Source organism: Ornithorhynchus anatinus, chromosome 4 (assembly GCF_004115215.2).
Source record: "Ornithorhynchus anatinus isolate Pmale09 chromosome 4, mOrnAna1.pri.v4, whole genome shotgun sequence".
Classification (NCBI taxonomy): Eukaryota; Metazoa; Chordata; class Mammalia; order Monotremata; family Ornithorhynchidae; genus Ornithorhynchus; species Ornithorhynchus anatinus.
In genome coordinates this window covers 4399110-4418084 of record NC_041731.1, presented here as the reverse complement: position 1 = coordinate 4418084, position 18975 = coordinate 4399110, and the positions used below count along the sequence as shown (strand labels likewise).

At 52.6% G+C, this 18975-nt stretch overlaps 1 protein-coding gene across 1 annotated transcript; it reads right to left on the bottom strand.

The window, feature by feature from the left end:
- Positions 1-756: 756 nt before the first annotated feature.
- Positions 757-5284, bottom strand: MYC (MYC proto-oncogene, bHLH transcription factor). The gene is made up of 3 exons (XM_039911678.1): positions 4704-5284; positions 2785-3541; positions 757-1795 (listed from the first exon to the last, which is right to left on the bottom strand). Exons 2-3 carry the CDS (start codon positions 3530-3532, stop codon positions 1248-1250), a joined length of 1296 nt encoding a protein of 431 aa, XP_039767612.1. The 5' UTR covers positions 3533-3541; positions 4704-5284; the 3' UTR covers positions 757-1247.
- Positions 5285-18975: the final 13691 nt, after the last annotated feature.

Below are 18975 nucleotides of genomic sequence, written 5' to 3'. Positions count from 1 at the left end.
AGGAACTGGTTCAAAGACCAAACTACAGTTGATGCGGTCACCCAGATGAGATCTGAGGCATGGTGCCAAAGCAGTGTATCTGGTAATGCAGACTTCACAACTTTTATCTCGTAGCTGGGAGTTCCAGCACCACTGATATTCCAAGTATTTTAGCCAAAGATCCTCCTTGGGGTTATCTTTGACACTCTGGTCCCCCCACCCCCAACCCCCGGCATTTAATTTCTTCATCCTTTCCTTAGAGAAGGACGTAAGGGGATCACCTAAAGTAAGAAATTTCTAGTCTTGGGAACGCTGCACAGAACGGTGTATCTACCCCAGCGCTTAGTACAGTTCCCGTCACCTAGTAAGCGCTTGACAAATGCCCTAATTATTAAGGTACTCAGGTCTATGAGAAGCAGCATAGCTAGCGGAAAGAGCATGAGCCTGGGAGTCAAAGGAGCCGGGTTCCGATCCCAGCTCTGCCTCTTGCCTGTGTGATCGTGGCCTCGGTTTCCTCAACTGTAAAATGAGGATCCAATACCTATTCTCCCCCCTACTTAGATTGGGAGCTCCATGTGGGACTGTAGCCGACCCGATCGTCCAGCATCTACCCCAGAGTTTAGAACGGTGCTGGCGTGCGCTAAGTACTATGATTATCATAACCCTCCCCTTCGCCGACACCGCGAATCACGGACAGGGATTTGAGGTCAGATGTCCCCACGGACTGCGGTGGAAGCCCAGGGGAAGAGCGGAAAACACACTCGAGATCAGGCGAGATTATATATCAGCCAATATTTATTTTTTTCTAAAAACGCAATAGAAAAAAAAATCAACTTGAAAAAGAAAATTTAAATAAAAAACAATTATGGCACATAGGTACAGGTTGAAAAACAAGTGTAACATTTTTCTATAAATGTTTTTTTATTAAAGATATTTACATAGAAGACATATTTACAAGGAAATATCTGGTAAACCATAGTATTTTTTTTAGGAAAAGTCTTAAATACAAATGTTATAGAATACTTGGCCAAGCATAAAAAAAGTGTCCCTATTCCCTTATGCCCAACGCACTGATCATGAGGCAGTTTTGATTATGGCTAAAACCCTCCAGTCCAGGTTCCGGCCAGGTTGTGTAGTTGCATTGGAGAAGTAGGCCATCACAGCAGTTTCCTAGCGGGTCTCCAGTCCATTTCTAACTTCTCACGGATTGTGACAGAAGAGTTCAGAGTCAGAGACTCCCTGACCGTTTTTTTTTCCCCCCCTCCCGCTTACGCGCAAAAGTTCCTCAGCTGTTCGAGTTTGTGTTTCAACTGTTCTCGCCGCCTCCTCAACTGTTCTTTCTCCGCAATCAGTTTGTGCTCCTCTGCTTGGACAGACTGGATATAGGCAGTGGCTTTTTTCAGGATGACGACTTTGGGGGCCTTTTCGTTGTTGACCAGTTCAGGTATCTGGTCACGCAGGGCAAAGAAGCTCAACTTTAGCTCATTCCTCCGCTGGCGCTCCAAGACGTTGTGCGTCCGCCTCTTGTCGTTCTCTTCTGTGTCGGAGGACCGGGGGCTCACGCATTTCCTGTTATTGCTGATCTGTTTCAGGACCCTGCCACTGTCCAACTTAATCCTTTTGGCGGCGGGATAGTCGTTCTTGGACGAAGGGGGCGCGGCGTAGTTGTGTTGGTGCGTGGAAACGTGACACCGCTTAAGGACCAGGGGACTGTGGGGGGGCTTGCCGTGCGACCCCGCCTCGGATCTCCTGGCCGAAGGCTGCCTCTTTTCCACGGTGACCACGTCGATCTCTTCCTCATCCTCCTGCTCTTCTTCTGCAAGGAAAGAAAGAGAAGCCATCCGGTCAGCCAGGTCTTCCTTCCGACAAAGAAGGACCACCCAGTCGCCCCGCTCGCGGCTCCACTTGAAACGCGAGCTCTCCTCTGAGTTAACTGGAGGAGAAACCCGGGGTGGGGAGTCGTGTGTGGACGTGTGGGGCTGGGGGGGGGGGGGGGGGCGTGCAATACCTTGGACCGTTCCCCCGTCCCCCGTCCCCCCCGACGGTTTAAGTCTACCCAACTACGACCCACAGAGGGGTGGGTTTCCCTTGCAGGGCGCCCGGTCTGACAGGCGAGCGGGCTGCATTCCACGCAGGAGAGTGGGGAAGTTGGGAGACGCTCAAAAATGACAACTGCGACGGCAGTCCTGCCAAGAAAATTCCAGTTTACCACGGCACGACAACGATGCCAATTCTTACTTAAGACTTAATAAGGCTTCGGACACACCCAGAAAAAGATCGGCACGCTCAACACCTAGTTTCAGGGGGCCTCGGGAAGCACCCATCGGCTTTCGGCCGGAGCCACCCTTGGCTTTACGGGAAGTGAGAAAAAAATGGATTAAATGTCCAGCCAAGAGAGAGCCGGGGAGGGGTGCGAAAAGGCTGTTCCTGGCACAGCCCGGCTTTCTTCTCGAAAAGTTTTCGAAATGGGCCGCGAAAGGAAAAACTTTCCGGCCATTCACTGCTTAATCACTTTCACTAGCTCCGCCCAGCCAGCCGCCGCCTCCGGCTCCTTTGGGCCTTTTCATCCCATCAGAGGGGCCGGAGGGGGGGGAGGACCAGGCCCGAGGCGGTGTTTTTATAGCACCGGGAGGACTGGACCGAGCGCTTGGGAGAATACAAGGCGGGTTTCCAAAGGAGTGGGGATCCGGGGGCTGGAGACACTCCGCCGCCCCCCTCCCCCCCCCCCGAGGCTTTCTCCCCCCGGGCATCCCTCCTGGCATCCCCGGGCACCGACGGAGCCGGTCAGGTTGGCACCTCGCCTACCGGAATCGCTGCTGCTACTGCTGCTGCTGCTGCTGGTGGTGGGTGGCGTGTCCTCCAGCAGGGCCAGGGGCTGGGGGCTGGCCCGGGGCGAGGAGGACATCGAGCAGGAGGAGGAGGAGGCCAGGGAGGTGAGGGCGGAGGGGGCCTGGGCGGCGATTCCGCAGAAGGCCGAGGGCGAGGTGGGCGAGGCGCAGGATTTGGGCGACCCTCCCTCGTGCAGCGGGTAGGGAAAGACCACCGAGGGGTCGATGCACTCGGAGGCGGCGGCGCTCAGGTCCTGCAGGTAGCTGGAGCCGAGGCCGGGGGCCGGGGTCGGCCCGGACCGGCCCCCTTCCTTGCGGGCCGCCTGGTAGGAGGCCAGTTTCTCCGAGACCAGTTTGGCGGCGGCGGAGAAGCCGCTCCACATGCAGTCCTGGATGATGATGGACTTGACGAAGGCCTCGTCCGGGTCGCAGATGAAGCTCTGGTTGACCATGTCCCCCCCGAGCAGCTCGGTGACCATCTCCAGCTGGTCGGCGGTGGAGGGGAGGCCGGAGCCCCCCGAGGACAGGCTGGACCGGCGGCTGGGGGACAGGGGCGGGGTGGGAAGCAGCTCGAATTTCTTCCAGATATCCTCGCTGGGGGCCGGCGGCTGCAGCTCGCTGTGCTGCTGGTGCTGGTAGAAGTTCTCCTCCTCCTCGAAGTAGAAGTAGGGCTGCACCGAGTCGTAGTCGTAGTCGTAGTTTTTACTGCTGAAGCCGAGAGGCATCTTGGCGGTCTGCGGGGGGGGGGGGGGGGGGGGGAGGCACGGGGAGGGGACCCGGGGTTAGCGTCGCCGCGGGCGCGTTAAGGCGCAAAAGACAGCTAACGAGGCGCCGACGGGGCAGAAAAAAGAAAATCGGCGCGGTCCCCGGCCCGCTCCATCCCGGAGGGAAGGGCTGCGGGGAGCCGGAGGGGGCCGGGCTGCCGAGGACCAGACCCTCGCCAGGCTGGAGGTTCCCTTTCTGCCCTCCCAAAGGGCAAGGGCGCCCAAACTGCGCCCATCTCCGAACGAGGAGCGCCCCCGGCCCTCTTCTGCTCGCCGGCTTCTCCCCTCCCCCTGACCCTCCCCTCCTCCTATTTTTTCCCCCCTCCCCTCCTCGTACCGGCTGCCACGACCCTTCCCCCCCCAAAAGCCCGGGCACCCCCAGGGCGCAACGAGGGCGCAACTGTTTCTGGCCAAAACGCACAGTCCGGCTCCCCCTTTCTCCCTCCCAGACCGGGGGAAAAGGGGGGGGTCCCACACCCTCCGGGGACCCCCCCCCCAAGGAGGAAATCGAGGCTCCTTCAGACCCCCTCGACAGCCCTCCCCACCTGGATTTTTTACAAAACACTCTCGGATCCCCCCCCCCTTTAAAAAAAAGTTCGTTAGAAAAAAAAAAGAAAAGGCAAAACTTTTTTTGTCAAGAAGAGGTGGGTGGTTTGCAAAAGCCGGTCGGGATTGCCGGCTGTAGAGCGCCGCAGTGTCTGGCTGTCAGAAATTTAAATCCCCTCCCAGCCCGGAGGAGGCGAAGAGGGGGGGACTGCAGAAGACACCCACGAGCGCAATGTGGAATTCCCGAGAGCAGGAGGAACTGGGCGTGTTGGGGGGGGTCCGTGTCCCCAACCCACCAAAATTAAAACCCTTCCAAAACCAAAAAAAGGCCCCCAAACCCAAAAAAAAAAAAAACCGGATCAGAAAGAGGGGGGTCTTCTCACCCTTAACAGACAAGGCAACCCTCCTCCCCAACTCATTCTGGCGAGATGCGACCCCGTCCCCTTATTATTAATGATAAATAAGAGGAGTGTCACCGAGGTCCAGAAGCCGGTCAGGCCCGGGAGAGGCGACCGCCCCGCCAACTTCCAAAGGGTCCCTCCCCCCCCCATTCCCATTCCAAATAAAAGCGGACCCTCGCACTTACCGGGAATGCCGCGATCCTGGGGAAAGGCAGCGCTTCAAACGGGGCTGCTGTGGAACACGCCTTTTAAAAGGGGGGGAGGGAAAAAAAGTGTATCCCAGGAGCAGCGTATCCCAGGAGCGCGGGGATCAGCCCTCTGCCGTCGGGACCGTCTCGCCGCCCGGCCGGTCCCGTTTTGTAAGTTCCAATGGGAAAGCCTTGATCCCGATGAGATACGAACTTTTCGTCTTGCGGCGGGGGCAGGGGGACGGGGATGGAGGGGGGGGGGGGTGTGGAGGTGAAAAAGAGACAGGACCCCCCCTCCTTCGCTCTCGGCGGCTCCGTCCGCCTCTGTGGCCGGGCCCGGCGGAGGCCTCTCCTCTCCCTCCCCGATTTCTGCAAAATGCAGTCTGGCCGCGATGCCAAAAGGGCCTTTTATACCCCTTTCGCAAACCGGATTCATCCGCCCTCTTTTTTTTTCCCTTTTTTTTCCCGCCAAACGCGACCGTGTGTGTCGGACGTCCCCTCCCCCCGAGCGATCCCCACCGAGGTGGCGGGCGTCGCAGTTCCCGCGGCCGCTGCAGCCGAGGCCCGCGGTTCGCCGAGGCCCGGGCCCGGGCGGCACCAGGACCGGACGGGGACCCTCACCCCGACCGCCTCGGTGGCCCCCCTCCCGGACCCCGGCGATATAAAGGGGGGAAAGGGGCGGAGATTGGGGGATTTTTTTGTGTGTCTCTCCGCCAACACGGGGCCGGAGGAGGAGGACGAGGAGGAGGAGGAGCTCCCCGGTGGGAGGGTCGAGATGGCCAAGGCCGCCTTTGCCTTTACAACTGCAGAAGAGGCGGAAGTAAACACGTAGTAAAAAAATTGGATAATTTAGAGTGGTCCTCCCATTTCTCTACTTTTTTTTTTTTTTTGGACAGGGGAGGGGTCGACGGGGGGTGGGGGGGAGAATGAGTTGGCTCCATCTCTCGTCACACGCACACACACACACCAGCGCACAGGGTTTTCCTCGTACGCCTTCCCATTCATGCTCGCCGAACAGCTGAGCGCCAGGCCCTCTGCAAAACACCACGCACAGCGGCACCCTGCAAAACGCCCCGCACGCTTCGCACAGCACCGAGCACAGATGCACGGGGGGTGGGGGGGCACCCGGATTGTCTCCAGGGACCCATTAGGGGAAGGGGGAGGCTTTCGGCAATTCCCCCCGACCCTGGAAGAGGGAGGGAAAATTGACCCGGGAGAACGTGAGCCGTGTCCGGGTGCTGCGAGGAGCTCATTGCCATTATAAGGACCGACATCCGAATTGCCGCGTTTCACGCAGGGCGGGGTGGGGGTGGGGGTCTCCCCCCCCCCCCCCAATGCACACCCTCCAGACGTTTTTTTCCTTTGCACTGCAAGGGACCCCCTCTCCCACCTCTCCAGCCCCTTCTCCGACCGAACAGTGAAATGCAGCTGGCAGACCAAGCCGCCGGACGCCTGAGTCCCTCTGCCTTGGGTCTCCCGCAGACCCCGGGGTGGGGGGTGGGATGGGAAATCCAACCGTCTACCCCCGCCCCCTTTCTCCTGAAATCCCAAATCCACCTCGGCAGTCAATTTGCAAGGAAAGGAAATCCCTTTTGCAGCCCCCCACCCGCCAGCGCGCATCTCTCGCTCCGACCCTGCGTTGCGGGAATCCAAGCGTTGCGGGGAGGGGAGGGGCTGATAGGGACCCCCCCCCCCATCACCTCCCCTTTTTTTCCTGCGGGGAGGGAGGAGAGAAAATAGTGGAACCGTTAACTCTTTTCGTTCCGGACCCACCAAATCCAATTTCCAACCCTGCTCTCGGAGCTATTTTCTCCCGGTAAACTCTATTCTGAGCCTGGGTCGTTCAGCAGATAGTCCAACCAGCCGGGTCCGGGGGGGGGGGGGGGTGTCTCCCCCGCCTCACCCCACTTTCTTCCCTTCCTTTATCAGAGGCTCAGCTTTATGAAATGCATTTTAACGTCTACCTCCCCCGCCCCAACCTGCAAGCGTCTCGAGGGCAGGGATCGCGCCTGCCAATTTCTATTGCATTGTACTCTCCCAGGCGTTACTACGGAACATTCATTCATTCACTCCTTCAATCGTATTTATTGAGCGCTGGCTGTGTGCAGAGCACTGTACTGAGTGCTCGGAAAGTGCAATTCAGCAACAAAGAGGGACTATCCCTGCCCACGACGGGCTCACAGTCTAGAAGGGGGGTGACGGGCATCAAAACAGGGAAACAGGCGTCAATAGCATCAATATAAATAAATGTATATATATATATATATATATACATCAGAACAAGTCAACGGGCATTAATATAAATAGATGTGGAGACATGTACGTATATACACAAGTGCTCTGGGGTGGGGGGGTGGGGGTAGAGCAAAGGGAGGGAATTGAGGCGATGGAGAGGGGAGGGGGAATTGAGGAAAAGGGGGGCTCAGTCTGGGAAGGCCTCCCGGAGGAGGCGAGCCTTCAGCAGGGCTTCGAAGTGGGGAAGTGTGATTGTTCGGTGGATGTAAGGAGAGAGGGCATTCCAGGCCACAGGTGGATGTGGGCCAGGGGCCGACGGCGGGATAGTAATAATAATCATTATCATCACGGTGCTCCGCGCACAGTAAGCGCTCAAGAAATGCCATCGATCGATGGACGGATTCCCCGATTAAATGCCGACTTGCCGTTCAAGCGTTGACTTCCAAATTGCTAAAACCTTGGAAAAGCATTCCTGGAAATGAGGGTGGGGATGGAGTAGTTTGAGTCTGTGTGTGTGTGTGTGTGTGTGTGTTTCCCATTTCATAATAATAACAACAATAATTGTGGTATCTGTTAAGCGTTTACTGTGTGCCGGGCACCGTTCTAAGCGCTGGGGGAGAGACAAGGTCATCAGGTTGTCCCGCGTGGGACTCACCATCTTCATTCCCATTTTACAGAGGAGGCGACTGAGGCACAGAGCAGCTAAGTGACCGGCCCGAAGTCACACAGCGGATAAGTGGCGGAGGAGGGATTAGAACCCACCACCTCCGCCTCCCAAGCCCGTGCTCCTTCCCCTAAGCCCCGCCGCTTCTCCGCTGAACCACCCGTTTAAGAAGCCCCCGGCCGAGAATCCCCTTCCCTGCCCCTTTCCTCCGGCCTTTTCTACCCCTATTTCCCGGCTCGTGATAAAACGGTCCGCCGCGACGGGACCCGGAACCGTCGGTCTCTCACTCTCTCTCTCTCAAAATATAAAACCTATTTGTTAAAGGGCAGGCAGCCGTGCGACCGCAATCTACCCATTAAATCTGCGGGTCAGCGTCCAAATGCTAAATGAATAACTTCCCCCCCCCCCCAAGAATAAGGTTACCGGTTTGCTTGAAGAAAAGCAACTAATGACGCGGCGATTCCGACGGGGCCTTTTTTTTTTTTTAAAAAAAAAAAAAGCCCCCTCCGGCCGGCCCATCTTTCCTAAACGGGTTTTATTTCTCCTTGCATTCTTATTCTGCCCCCTCTCTCTGCGTCTCCTGGATTGCACCCTTCGAGGCTGACGGGGCAGGGCCGGCTAAAATAAAGTAAGCTTGCCCTCTACTGGTGCTAAAGTCACCGCCTCGCCCCTCCACCCACCCTCTGAGGGCAAATGCCCACCTTGGCTTGGGGTACTTGGGGGGACCGGTCGATCGTATCGTAACGTGGGCATCCGTTAAGCGCCTACTACGTGCAGAGCACTGTTCTAAGCCCTGGGGGAGACACGGGGTCCCCGGGTTGTGTCCCCCCGTCCCCCCGAGGCTCCCGGCCTTCATCCCCGTTGGCCACACGAGGGGACTGAGGCCCGCAGAGGTAATAACGTTGGGTACTGGCTAAGCGTTTACTCTGTGCGGAGCACTGTTCTAAGCGCTGGGGTAGATGCGGGGTCGACGGGTTGTCTCACGGTTAATCCCCATTTTCCAGACGAGGGAACTGAGGCACAGAGAAGTGACTTATAATAATAATGTCGGTAGTTGTTAGGCGCTCGCCGTGTGCCGAGCGCTGTTCGAAGCGCCGGGGTAGACGCGGGGGAATCAGGCGGTCCCACGTGGGGCTCACAGTCTTAATCCCCATTTTACAGCTGAGGGAACTGAGGCACAGAGAAGTGAAGCGACTCGCCCGCAGTCACACAGCTGCCAAGGGGCGGAGCCGGGACTCGAACCCACGACCTCTGACTCCCAAGCCCGGGCTCTTTCCGCCGAGCCACGCTGCCTCTCGTATGTATTTATTGAGCGCCAAGAGCTGAGGAGAGTTCGGGAGAGGGACTGAACGGGCGCGCTCCCCGTCCGGCGCAAGGCGACGGTCCCGACTCGGCCCCTTGGCAGCCGTGCGACCGTGGGCGAGTCGCTTCGCTTCTCTGGGCCTCGGTTCCCTCGTCCGGAAAATGGGGACGGAGACCGGGAGCCTCACGTGGGACCACCTCGTTCCCCTGCATCCGCCCCAGCGCTTAGAACGGCGCTCTGCACGTGGTAGGCGCTTAACGGATACCGACGTTATTATTAGTGTGCTACTGTGGGTACCGCTCTCATCCCATCAGTAATAATAATGACGATGATGATGATGGTATTTAAGCGCTTCCTGGGGTAGATGCAAGGTCATCCATTCATTCATTCGATAGTATTTATTGAGCGCTTACTATGTGCAGAGCAATGTACTAAGCGCTTGGGATGTACAAATCGGTAACAGATAGAGACGGTCCCTGCCCTCTGACGGGCGCACGGTCTAATCGGGGGAGACGGACCAAAACAATAGCAATAGATAGAATCGAGAACATCAGGTTGTCCCCACTTGGGGCTCACGGTCTTAATTCCCCCCTCCCCCCAGATTAGACTGTAAACCCGTCCCCGGGCGGGGACGGTCTCTATCTGTTGCCGAACTGTACGTTCCAAGCTCTTAGTACGGCGCTCAATAAATACTACTGAATGAGTGAATGAATCCCCATTTGACAGATGAGGGAACTGAGGCACAGAGAAGTGAAGTGGCTTGCCCAAAGTCACACAGCTGACGAGTGGCGGAGTCGGGATTAGAACCCACGACCTCTGACTCCCAAGGCTCTTCCCACTAAGCCACGAGTACCGCTCTGCCATCTCTCTATTCCTCCGCGTCATTTCGGGGTGGGTGGAAGAGAGGGCGGATGAGTATCGGAAGAGGAGAACGTGGCTCCAACACAACTATTCGTCCACACATTGTCTCTCTTTATTGCTGTATTGTACTTTTCAAGCGCTTAGTAGAATGGGGATTAGGACTGTGAGCCCTACGTGGGACGACCCCGCTTTCCTTGTGTCCCCCTCCCCCTCGGTGCTTAGAACAGAGCTTGGCACATAACAGGCGCTTAACAAATGCCATCACCAGCTCTTAGAACGGTGCTTGACACACAGTAAGCGCCTAACAAATGCCATCATCATTATTATCATTTAGTAGAGGGCTCTGCACACAGTGAGCGCTCCGTAAATACGATGGAATGAACGAACACACAAACACAGGCACCAAACGAAACACCCAATCCTACGTTTCTTCGTATTTCAGCTACGTTCTGCTCCATTTGCGTGGGAACCTCTAATTCTGCCACAAGTGAAATTCATTAACTTTAGCATTTGCTCAGCCCTTACTAGGTGCTTTGAATTCTCCCAAGTGCTTAGTACAGTGTCCTACATGTAGTAAGTGCTCAGTAAATACCAATGATTGATCGCTGAACACTGGGGTAGAGTCACAATGATGAGATCGGGCAATTTCTGTCCCACAGTTTGAGGGAGGGAAAGCAGGCATCCCCACTTTACAGATGGGGGGATTGAGGCGCAGAGGGTCTGAGTGACCTGCAAAAGGAGGACGCAGCAAGCAAATGGCTGAGTGAGATCTAGAACTCCGGACTTCTTGAATCCCAGGCCGGCTATCTGTCCTCTGGACCACACCTGCCTCTCGATAATGTTTCTGGACCACCTCAAAGGCCAATGTCCTCAATTCTGTGAAGGAACTGGCAGGGTCCACCTCCGAAAACATTTCTCCTCTCTGTACAGTATATCTGTTCCTTGAGGCAGGGCTTCGAAGTCTGCCGTAGTCTCCCAAGTGCTCAGTACAATGCTCAGCCCACGGTAGGCACTCAATAAATACCAACTGATTGATTAAACAATCGATGATTGGTTGTTCTCTGGGCACCAGGTCATCCTGATAGACCTTAATCGCTTTTGCTTATATCCTTCTTTGGGCAGTATTTGTAGATAATTTTTGCCCGGCTCCCCTTTAGATCAAGGGCTCCGAGAGGGCCAGGTGTGGTATTGTGGCCTAGTGGAAAGAGCCCAAGCCTGGGATTCTGGAGACCTGGGTTCCAGTCCCAGCTCTGTCACCTGCCTGCTGTGCGACCTTAGTCGCTTAACCTCCCTGGGCCCCCTGTTTCATCGTCTGTAAAGTGGGGCTAAACTACCTGTTCTCCCTTCCCTTTTGGATTGTTAGCCCTGGGTGGGAACAGGGACTGATTATCTTGTATCTATCCAGGGATTTAGCACAAGCTTAGCACATAGTAAGCACCTAAGTGCTTAGGACAGTGCTCCGCACACAGTTAAGTACTCAGTAAATACAACTGACTGATGTCATTATCATCCTACTCTCCCAAGTGACTAGCACGGTGCTCCACCCTCAGCAGGGGCTCCGTAAATACCGCTGATTGATTAATAGACGTCCCCAGAGGAATTTCCCCCTAAAAATATCCTCTATGATGACTCACCAGAATATGTGAAGTGGCATGAAAAACTGTCCCTTAAAAATCGCTTTTGAGAGAAATACACCAACTTCTGTCAGATGCAAAAACAAAACGACTTCTATAGCTGTTTCCGTTAGAGTGCGGACTCACATTGTACTTTCCTGAGCCTGTAGTTCAGTACATTATACCCATTATTGCTATGATTATTACTACTACAAGCTCAAATCTGTACGGCGAGCCCCCTCCCCCGGATCTAAGATCGAAAATTGGGTTATAATTCGCCTTTTCAAGTGAGAGGGCTTCACCGACTTCACTTTACAAATAACTTAATCCCTCCAACACTCCTGTGAGGGAGGGGAGACTCTTCCAAATGTGAAAGAAAGCCCTTTTATTCAGTATTCCCCTCTTCTATCTCCTTGCCAACTTGGTGGTAATTACCAGCTAGTTTGGCTTCAGGTACAGTGGTAGTGACTGCTGCTATTGTGTGGGATGGGTTCCTGATGGGGCTTAAAGAATCAGTCAAGGAATTAATAGGCGCTTATATGGCCCTTTATATTTTGCAAAGTCAACCAACATCATTGTTTCCTTCCATTCTGACCCCAAATCAAGAATTTGCTGATGTCTCACCCTCTCCCTTGTAGGCGTGGTCGGGGGAGCGGGTTGGGCCCAGTTCACAGAGACCTGGAAATAACTGTCGCACTGTTAAGCACTTACTATGTGCCCAACACCGTTCTAAGCACTGGGGTGGGTAATCAGGTTCCACATGGGGCTCACGGTCTAAGTAAGACGGAGAGAAGGTATTTGATCCCCATTTTGAGATGAGGGAACTGAGGCACAGAGAAGGTAACGATTTGCCCCAAAATCCTACAGCAGGTAAGTGGTGGAGCTAGGAGTAGAACCCAGGTTCTCTGATTCCCAGGTCCTGGCACTAGGCCAGGCCGATCCGGAGAGTCACCGTGTTGTTTGAGGCAACAGTTGAGGAATCAAGCTCCTCTTGATTCCAGGGGTAGGTCCAAGATCTTCAGATCCCACATGGGACTCGCAGCCTAAGTAGGAGGGAGATCAGGTATTGAATCCCCATTCCGCAGATGATGTGTATATATCTATAATCTATAAACGCTCAATAAATATGATTGATTGAATGAATGAATGAAAGATGAGGTTACTGAGGCACTGAGAAGTTAAGGGACTTGCCCAAGGTCGCACAGCAGACAAGTGGCAGAGGCGGAATTAGAACCCATATCCTCTGATCCCCGGGCCCGATTCTTTCCACTAGACCGTGCTGATTAGCCTTGAAGGGCCGTCAAAGCGCAGGCGTGGGCTAAAAAGGACTTTGGGCAACCTCCCCCCTAGACTGTTAGCTCACTGTGGGCAGGGAATGCGTCTCCTATATCGTTCTACAGAAACGCTCTGGGCACATCACTCTCCTCATAAATCTCCGGTGATTGCCTATCAACCTTCGCATGAAGCAAAAACTCCTCACTCTTGGCTTCAGAGCTCTCCATCACCTTGCCCCCTCCTACCTCACCTCCCTTCTCTCCTTCTACAGCCCACACTCCACCCTCTGGTGCCGCTAACCTTCTCACTGGGCCTCGTTCTCACCTGTCCCGCCGTCGACCCCTGGCTCACATCCTACCTCTGGCTTGGAAGGCCCTCCCTCCTCACATCTGCCAAACTCTCTCTTCCCCTCTTCAAAGCCCTACTGAGAGCTCACCTCCTCCAGGTGGCCTTCCCAGGCTGAGCCCCCCTTTTACTCTATTCCTCCTCCCCTCCCCGTCGCCCCTACTCCCTCTGCTCTATTCCCCCTTTCCCTCCCCACAGCAGTCGTGTATATTTTGTACATATTTATTACTCTATTTTATTAATGTTGTGTACATATCTATAATTCTATTGATCTATTTTGATGGTATTGAGGCCTGTCTATTTGTTTTGTTGTCTGTCTCCCCCTTCTAGACTGTGAGCCCGTTGTTGGGTAGGGATTGGCTCATCTGTTGCAGAATTGTACTTTCCAAGTGCTTAAAGCGGTCCTCTGCACACAGTAAGAGCTCAATAGATACGATCGAATGAATGAATGAGTGAATACTGTACTCTCCCAAGCGCTTAGTGCAGTGCTCTGCACACAGTAAGCACTCAATAAATACGACTGACTGACTGAGGCGATCTTCTATCTAGTCCTGAGGATGGAGAATGCAGAGAATGGTGGATGCTAGTGTGTGGTGGACTCCGTCGTCTTCCGCGAGGGACCCAAAGGGAAGAAAGACCTCCCGGTACAAAGGGCAGTGATACGCATAGCTTGTGAAGGGAAGTCCGCTTAGGCGTACAAAACACATCCGCCCTTCGGCTGCCAAACTGTGCCGTCACAAATGGGATTACGTCTGTTGCTGCACGGGGAAGGAATCTTTCGTCCCGGGGAAGGGCTTTCTTTCTACCCAAGATCTTACACGCAAGCGATCCATCAATTAATCAATCAACTGAGCACTTACTGTGTGCAGAGCGTTATATTTGAACACGTGGGAGAATAAAGTCTAACAGAGTTGGTAGACACTAGCTACTTGCCCACAGGGATCTTACGGTCCAGAGAGGGAGGCGGACCCTAAAATAAATTATGGACGAGGACGTAAATGCTGCGTGGTACGTGTTTGGTTTATATCCAGGCAAGAATGAGGTCCGGAACATCGTCCTAAAGACTGAAAATCCAGTCCTTAATTCCAAACTAACAAAAGGAGGAGAGATGGAAAATCGGACTGGCCTCCGGAAGCAGAATGTTCTTTCATTTACTGAGTTTTCGGTGTATTGTCAGGTGGTCTTTTGCAGACAGTGCATAGAACTCGTAAAAACTCCTAGGCCCGCGCACACAGTTGCAGTTACTCTATGAAATCCTCAATTTCATGAGAAACAGGAGGGTCCTTAAACGGATCAGCTCTAATCTCCGGCGTCCTTTCGAACTGTGAAAGGCCTGTCTCCTACTCTCAAACGGATGGGGGAAGGAGCGAGGAATGAGAACAAAGCGGGGAAGCTGCGCAGCCTAGTGGAAAGAGCGGGGGCCTAAGAGCCAGAGGACCTGGGTTCTAAACGCCCTTCTGCCATTTGTCTGCCCTGAGGCTTAGGGCAAGTCAGTTCACTTTTCTCTTAGTTCCCTCATTTGCAAAATGGAGATTTAAAACCTATACTCCTTCCTACTTAGACTGTGAGTCCCATGTGGCACCTCATTATCTTATATCTACCCCAGTGCTTATTACGTAATAAGAGCTTAACAATTATTATATTATTATTATTATTATTATTATCAGATGTACATTTCCAGAGAGGGCTCACTGAGAAAAGATAGCTATCAGACTAAAATAATCGACCCTTTGACTATAGCCTGATCTGATGATCCCGTACGTACCCCAGGATTTAGCACAGTGCTTTGATCCATAGCAAGCACTCAAAAGACACCGTTAATATCAAAGGGATGCTAAGGGCCAACAACATTGCTTAATACCCAGTTTGACTATCCAGCTCATCTATTCCCAAGTCCCATCAGGGAATTTATATCTGTGAGTTATAGGGAGGAAGCATTTCAAAACACAAGAGCAAATTCAGCGGCATCATAAATCCTCCAGAGCACCCTAGGAACAGCATGGTATAGTGGTTAGAGCATGGGCCAGGGAGTTAGAAGGTCATGGGCTCTAACCCTGGCTCTGCCCCATGTCTGCTCTGTGGCCTTGAGCGAGTCACTTCACTTCTCTGGGCCTCAGTTACCTCACCTGTAAAATGGGGATGGAGACCGGGAGCCCCACGTGGGACGTTTGTCCAGTCTGATTTGCTTGTATCCACCCCTTAGTACGGTGCCTGACACATCGTAAGAGCTTAACAAATACCATAATTATTATTATTGTTCAGAGGTTCTATCCCTAGCTCTGCCTCTTATCTGCTGTAAGACCTTGGGTAACTCACTTAACGTATCTGTGCCTCAGTTCCCTCGTCTCTAAAATGGAGATTACAATCGTCAGCCCTAGGTGGGATAGGGACTGGGTCCAGTCTGAAGCTTGTATCTTCCTCAGCGCTTAGTACAGTGCCCGGCGCAGAGTAAGTGCTTGACAGATACCTTTCATTCATTCATTCATTCAATAGTATTTATTGAGCGCTTACTGTGTGCAGAGCACTGTACTAAGCGCTTGGAATGAACAAGTCGGCAACAGATAGAGACGGTCCCTGCCGTCGGACGGGCCTACGGTCTAATCGGGGGAGACGGACAGAATCCTTATAGGAACATAAGGATGGTTATCCCTCCGTCATCTCTTTTAATGGTGAGAAAACTCCTTGGGAGCAGGGATCACGCCTTCTTCCATTGTCCTCTCAGTGCTCCGCACACAGTAGGAGCTCAATTCATTCATTCATTCATTCAATAGTATTTATTGAGCGCTTACTATGTGCAGAGCACTGTACTAAGCGCTTGGGATGAACAAGTCGGCAACAGATAGAGACGGTCCCTGCCGTTTGACGGGCTTACGGTCTAATCGGGGGAGACGGACAGACGAGAACGATGGCACTAAACAGCGTCAAGGGGAAGAACATCTCATAAAAACCGATGGCAACTAAATAGAATCAAGGCGATGTACAATTCATTAACAAAATAAATAGGGTAACGAAAATATATACAGTCGAGCGGACGGGTACGGTGCTGTGGGGATGGGAAGGGAGAGGTGGAGGAGCAGAGGGAAAAGGGGAAAATGAGGCTTTAGCTGCGGAGAGGTAAAGGGGGGATGGCAGAGGGAGTAGAGGGGGAAGAGGAGCTCGGTCTGGGAACGCCTCTTGGAGGAGGTGATTTTTAAGTAAGGTTTTGAAGAGGGAAAGAGAATCAGTTTGGCGGAGGTGAGGAGGGAGGGCGTTCCGGGACCGCGGGAGGACGTGACCCGGGGTTCGACGGCGGGATGGGCGAGACCGAGGGACGGCGAGGAGGTGGGCGGCAGAGGAGCGGAGCGTGCGGGGTGGGCGGTAGAAAGAGAGAAGGGAGGAGAGGTAGGAAGGGGCGAGGTGACGGAGAGCCTCGAAGCCTAGAGTGAGGAGTTTTTGTTTGGAGCGGAGGTCGATAGGCAACCACTGGAGTTGTTTAAGAACTCCATAAATACCATAATTGATCAACCCAAGTTCCGGTCACTCACTATAGGACCCTCACCCACGATTGGATCCTAATGCCTTTTTAGCCCATTGATCCGTTCCTCCAGGACAACTTCTTGGGGTAACAGATTCCATATGCTTACTGTTCAGTGTGTGAGAAAGTATTCTTTTTGTGTGTTAATGAGAACGACAAGGAAAAGGGAAGAAAATCTATAAGCTTTTAAGAAACAACGCAGTTTTGTATCCTTGCTGTTGCATCTGCTTTATACATCAAACCTCTTGAGGTTGGTTTTTTTTTAACTTTATCGTTTCAAAATAAATTGGCTTCACCTCGAGAGCTGTGTTTTCCTCCCTCTACCATTTCCCAAGTAGAATTTCTCAGCTTTCATCTTCAGAGCAGAAGAAGCATCTCCCTCTTCATCCTTGGCATTCTCCTCTTTGATTTCCCAGACTTCCATTGTAATCCCGCCTGACTCCATTTCTGGCCAAGAGGATGAACAAATGGTTCCTTTGTTTAACTGCTTCAAAGCCCTAAGTTTATTGTGAGTCAAGGAGCCAAACTAGGAATCCTGGGTAAATCACACTTCACTCCCTTTGAAAGTGTCCAGTGCTCTGCGCACGGTAAACACTCAATAAATATATATGATTGATCGATTGTCCAGGGTCACGTTGTGAAGGGAGTCCAAGGAAATTCTATATATGTCTCATCAATTGCGCGTTCAATGATTTATTCTGATTACTCCGTCTGCAATCAGTTTCCCATCCGTCTCTCCTCTTAGAATGGAAGCTCCCTGTGGGCAGGGAACGTGCCTTGTTCTTCTGCTGTTCTTTCCCAAGCATTTAGTACAGTGATCTAGAGGGGACTGATGATAATAATGGTATTTGTTAAGCGCTTACTATGTGCCAAGCACTGCTCTAAGCGCCGCATGCTGGAGTTCCTGTTGAAATGATCGAATCTGAAGAGTCTCGTTCTCTTTTCCTCTCCTCTGCTTGAGAAGCAGCTTGGCCTAATAATAATGTTGGTATTTGTTAAGCGCTTACTCTGTGCAGAGCACTGTACTGAGCGCTGGGGGAGATACAGGGTCATCAGGTTGTCCCACGTGAGGCTCCCAGTCTTCATCCCCATTTTCCAGATGAGGTCACTGAGGCCCAGAGAAGTGAAGTGACTTGCCCACAGTCACCCAGCTGACAAGTGGCAGAGCTGGGATTCGAACCCATGACCTCTGACTCCCAAGCCCGGGCTCTTTCCACTGAGCCACGCTGCTTCCCTAGTGGAAAGAGTAGAGGCCTGAAAGTCAGAGTCCCTGGGTTCTAATCTCGGCTCTACCACTTGTCTGCTGTAGGAGCTGGTTATCGTGTGCTTACCCCAGTGCTTAGAAAGGTGCTTGGCACATAGTGAGTACTTAATATTATTAGTAGTAGTAATAATAATAATGGCAGGAGACAGATCGCCAAGGGTGGACTGGATGGGTCATATAAAAGGACAAGGTTTCTGTTTTTCAGGAACTCTGTAGAACCGATTTCTCTTTGAAAGGCAATTTAAGGGAATGGGAGGTAACTTCTCTGTGGGTGGCGTCTGGTTGATTTTCTGCTCCCCTCACCCATTGCCCAAAGCCAGAATGGCAAAGGAAGTGAAACATTCCCTACATACCTAATCCAAAACCAACTTGGAACACGATTTTCTTTAAAGCCTCCCAGCAATCTGCCAAAGACCTCTTGGTCAGTGCGGTGTCTTACGATACAATACCGTGCCCTTCCAATAGAACCACTGTTGAGCGGATCTATAGGGCAGTGTGGTGAAGTTGGGATCTGGCCAGGACATTTCACAGACCCAATAATTTTTTTTTTTTAAAGGTTGGTTTGGTAGCAAGCGGAGGGGAATTCCACTGATAAATTTATGCGCGGAATGCCATCTGCTTCCTTGGGGGAGCATTAGTGCGTAATCGTAGGAGTAATTTTCCGTCCTTGCCTACTCTTTCACCTTTAAACTAATTAAAGAGCGATGTTAGCACCTCTTTGAGTCGAATATTCGGGCGGAAGGAGGGGAAGAGCTCTCTTCTTGGCCCTGTCCTTAACGTTGAGATAAATAATTAAATCAATCAATGGCATTTATTGAGTGCTTTCTATCAGTCAGTCAGTCAGTGGCAAATACTGAGCCCTTACTGGGTTCAGAGCACTGCACTAAACACTTGGGAGAGTACGATATAACAGAGTTGGTGGACGTGTTCCCTGCCCACAATAAGATTACAGTCTAGAGGGGGAGATAGACATTAATATGAATAAACAAAAATAAAAACTGTGTGCAGAGCACTCTTCTAAGTGCTTGGGACAGTACAATACAGCAGTTAATTTAAGTACTTCAGGGGATTAAATACTAAATGAAACCCAGTATATGTGAGTGCTAGGTGGAAGGGATGAAGAATGGAGCTCTCGCAGATCTATTTTGGGTTAAAAGTAAGACTTTTCCTGAATATTTAGGTTAGGAGTAGAACA

Coding starts and splice junctions, on each gene's coding strand:
- MYC (XM_039911678.1), bottom strand. CDS start 3,532: ATGCCTCTCGGCTTCAGCAGTAAAAACTACGACTACGACTACGACTCG. Junction 1,796..2,784: donor CAGTAGCAGCAGCGATTCCG/GTAGGCGAGGTG, acceptor CTTTCCTTGCAG/AAGAAGAGCAGGAGGATGAG.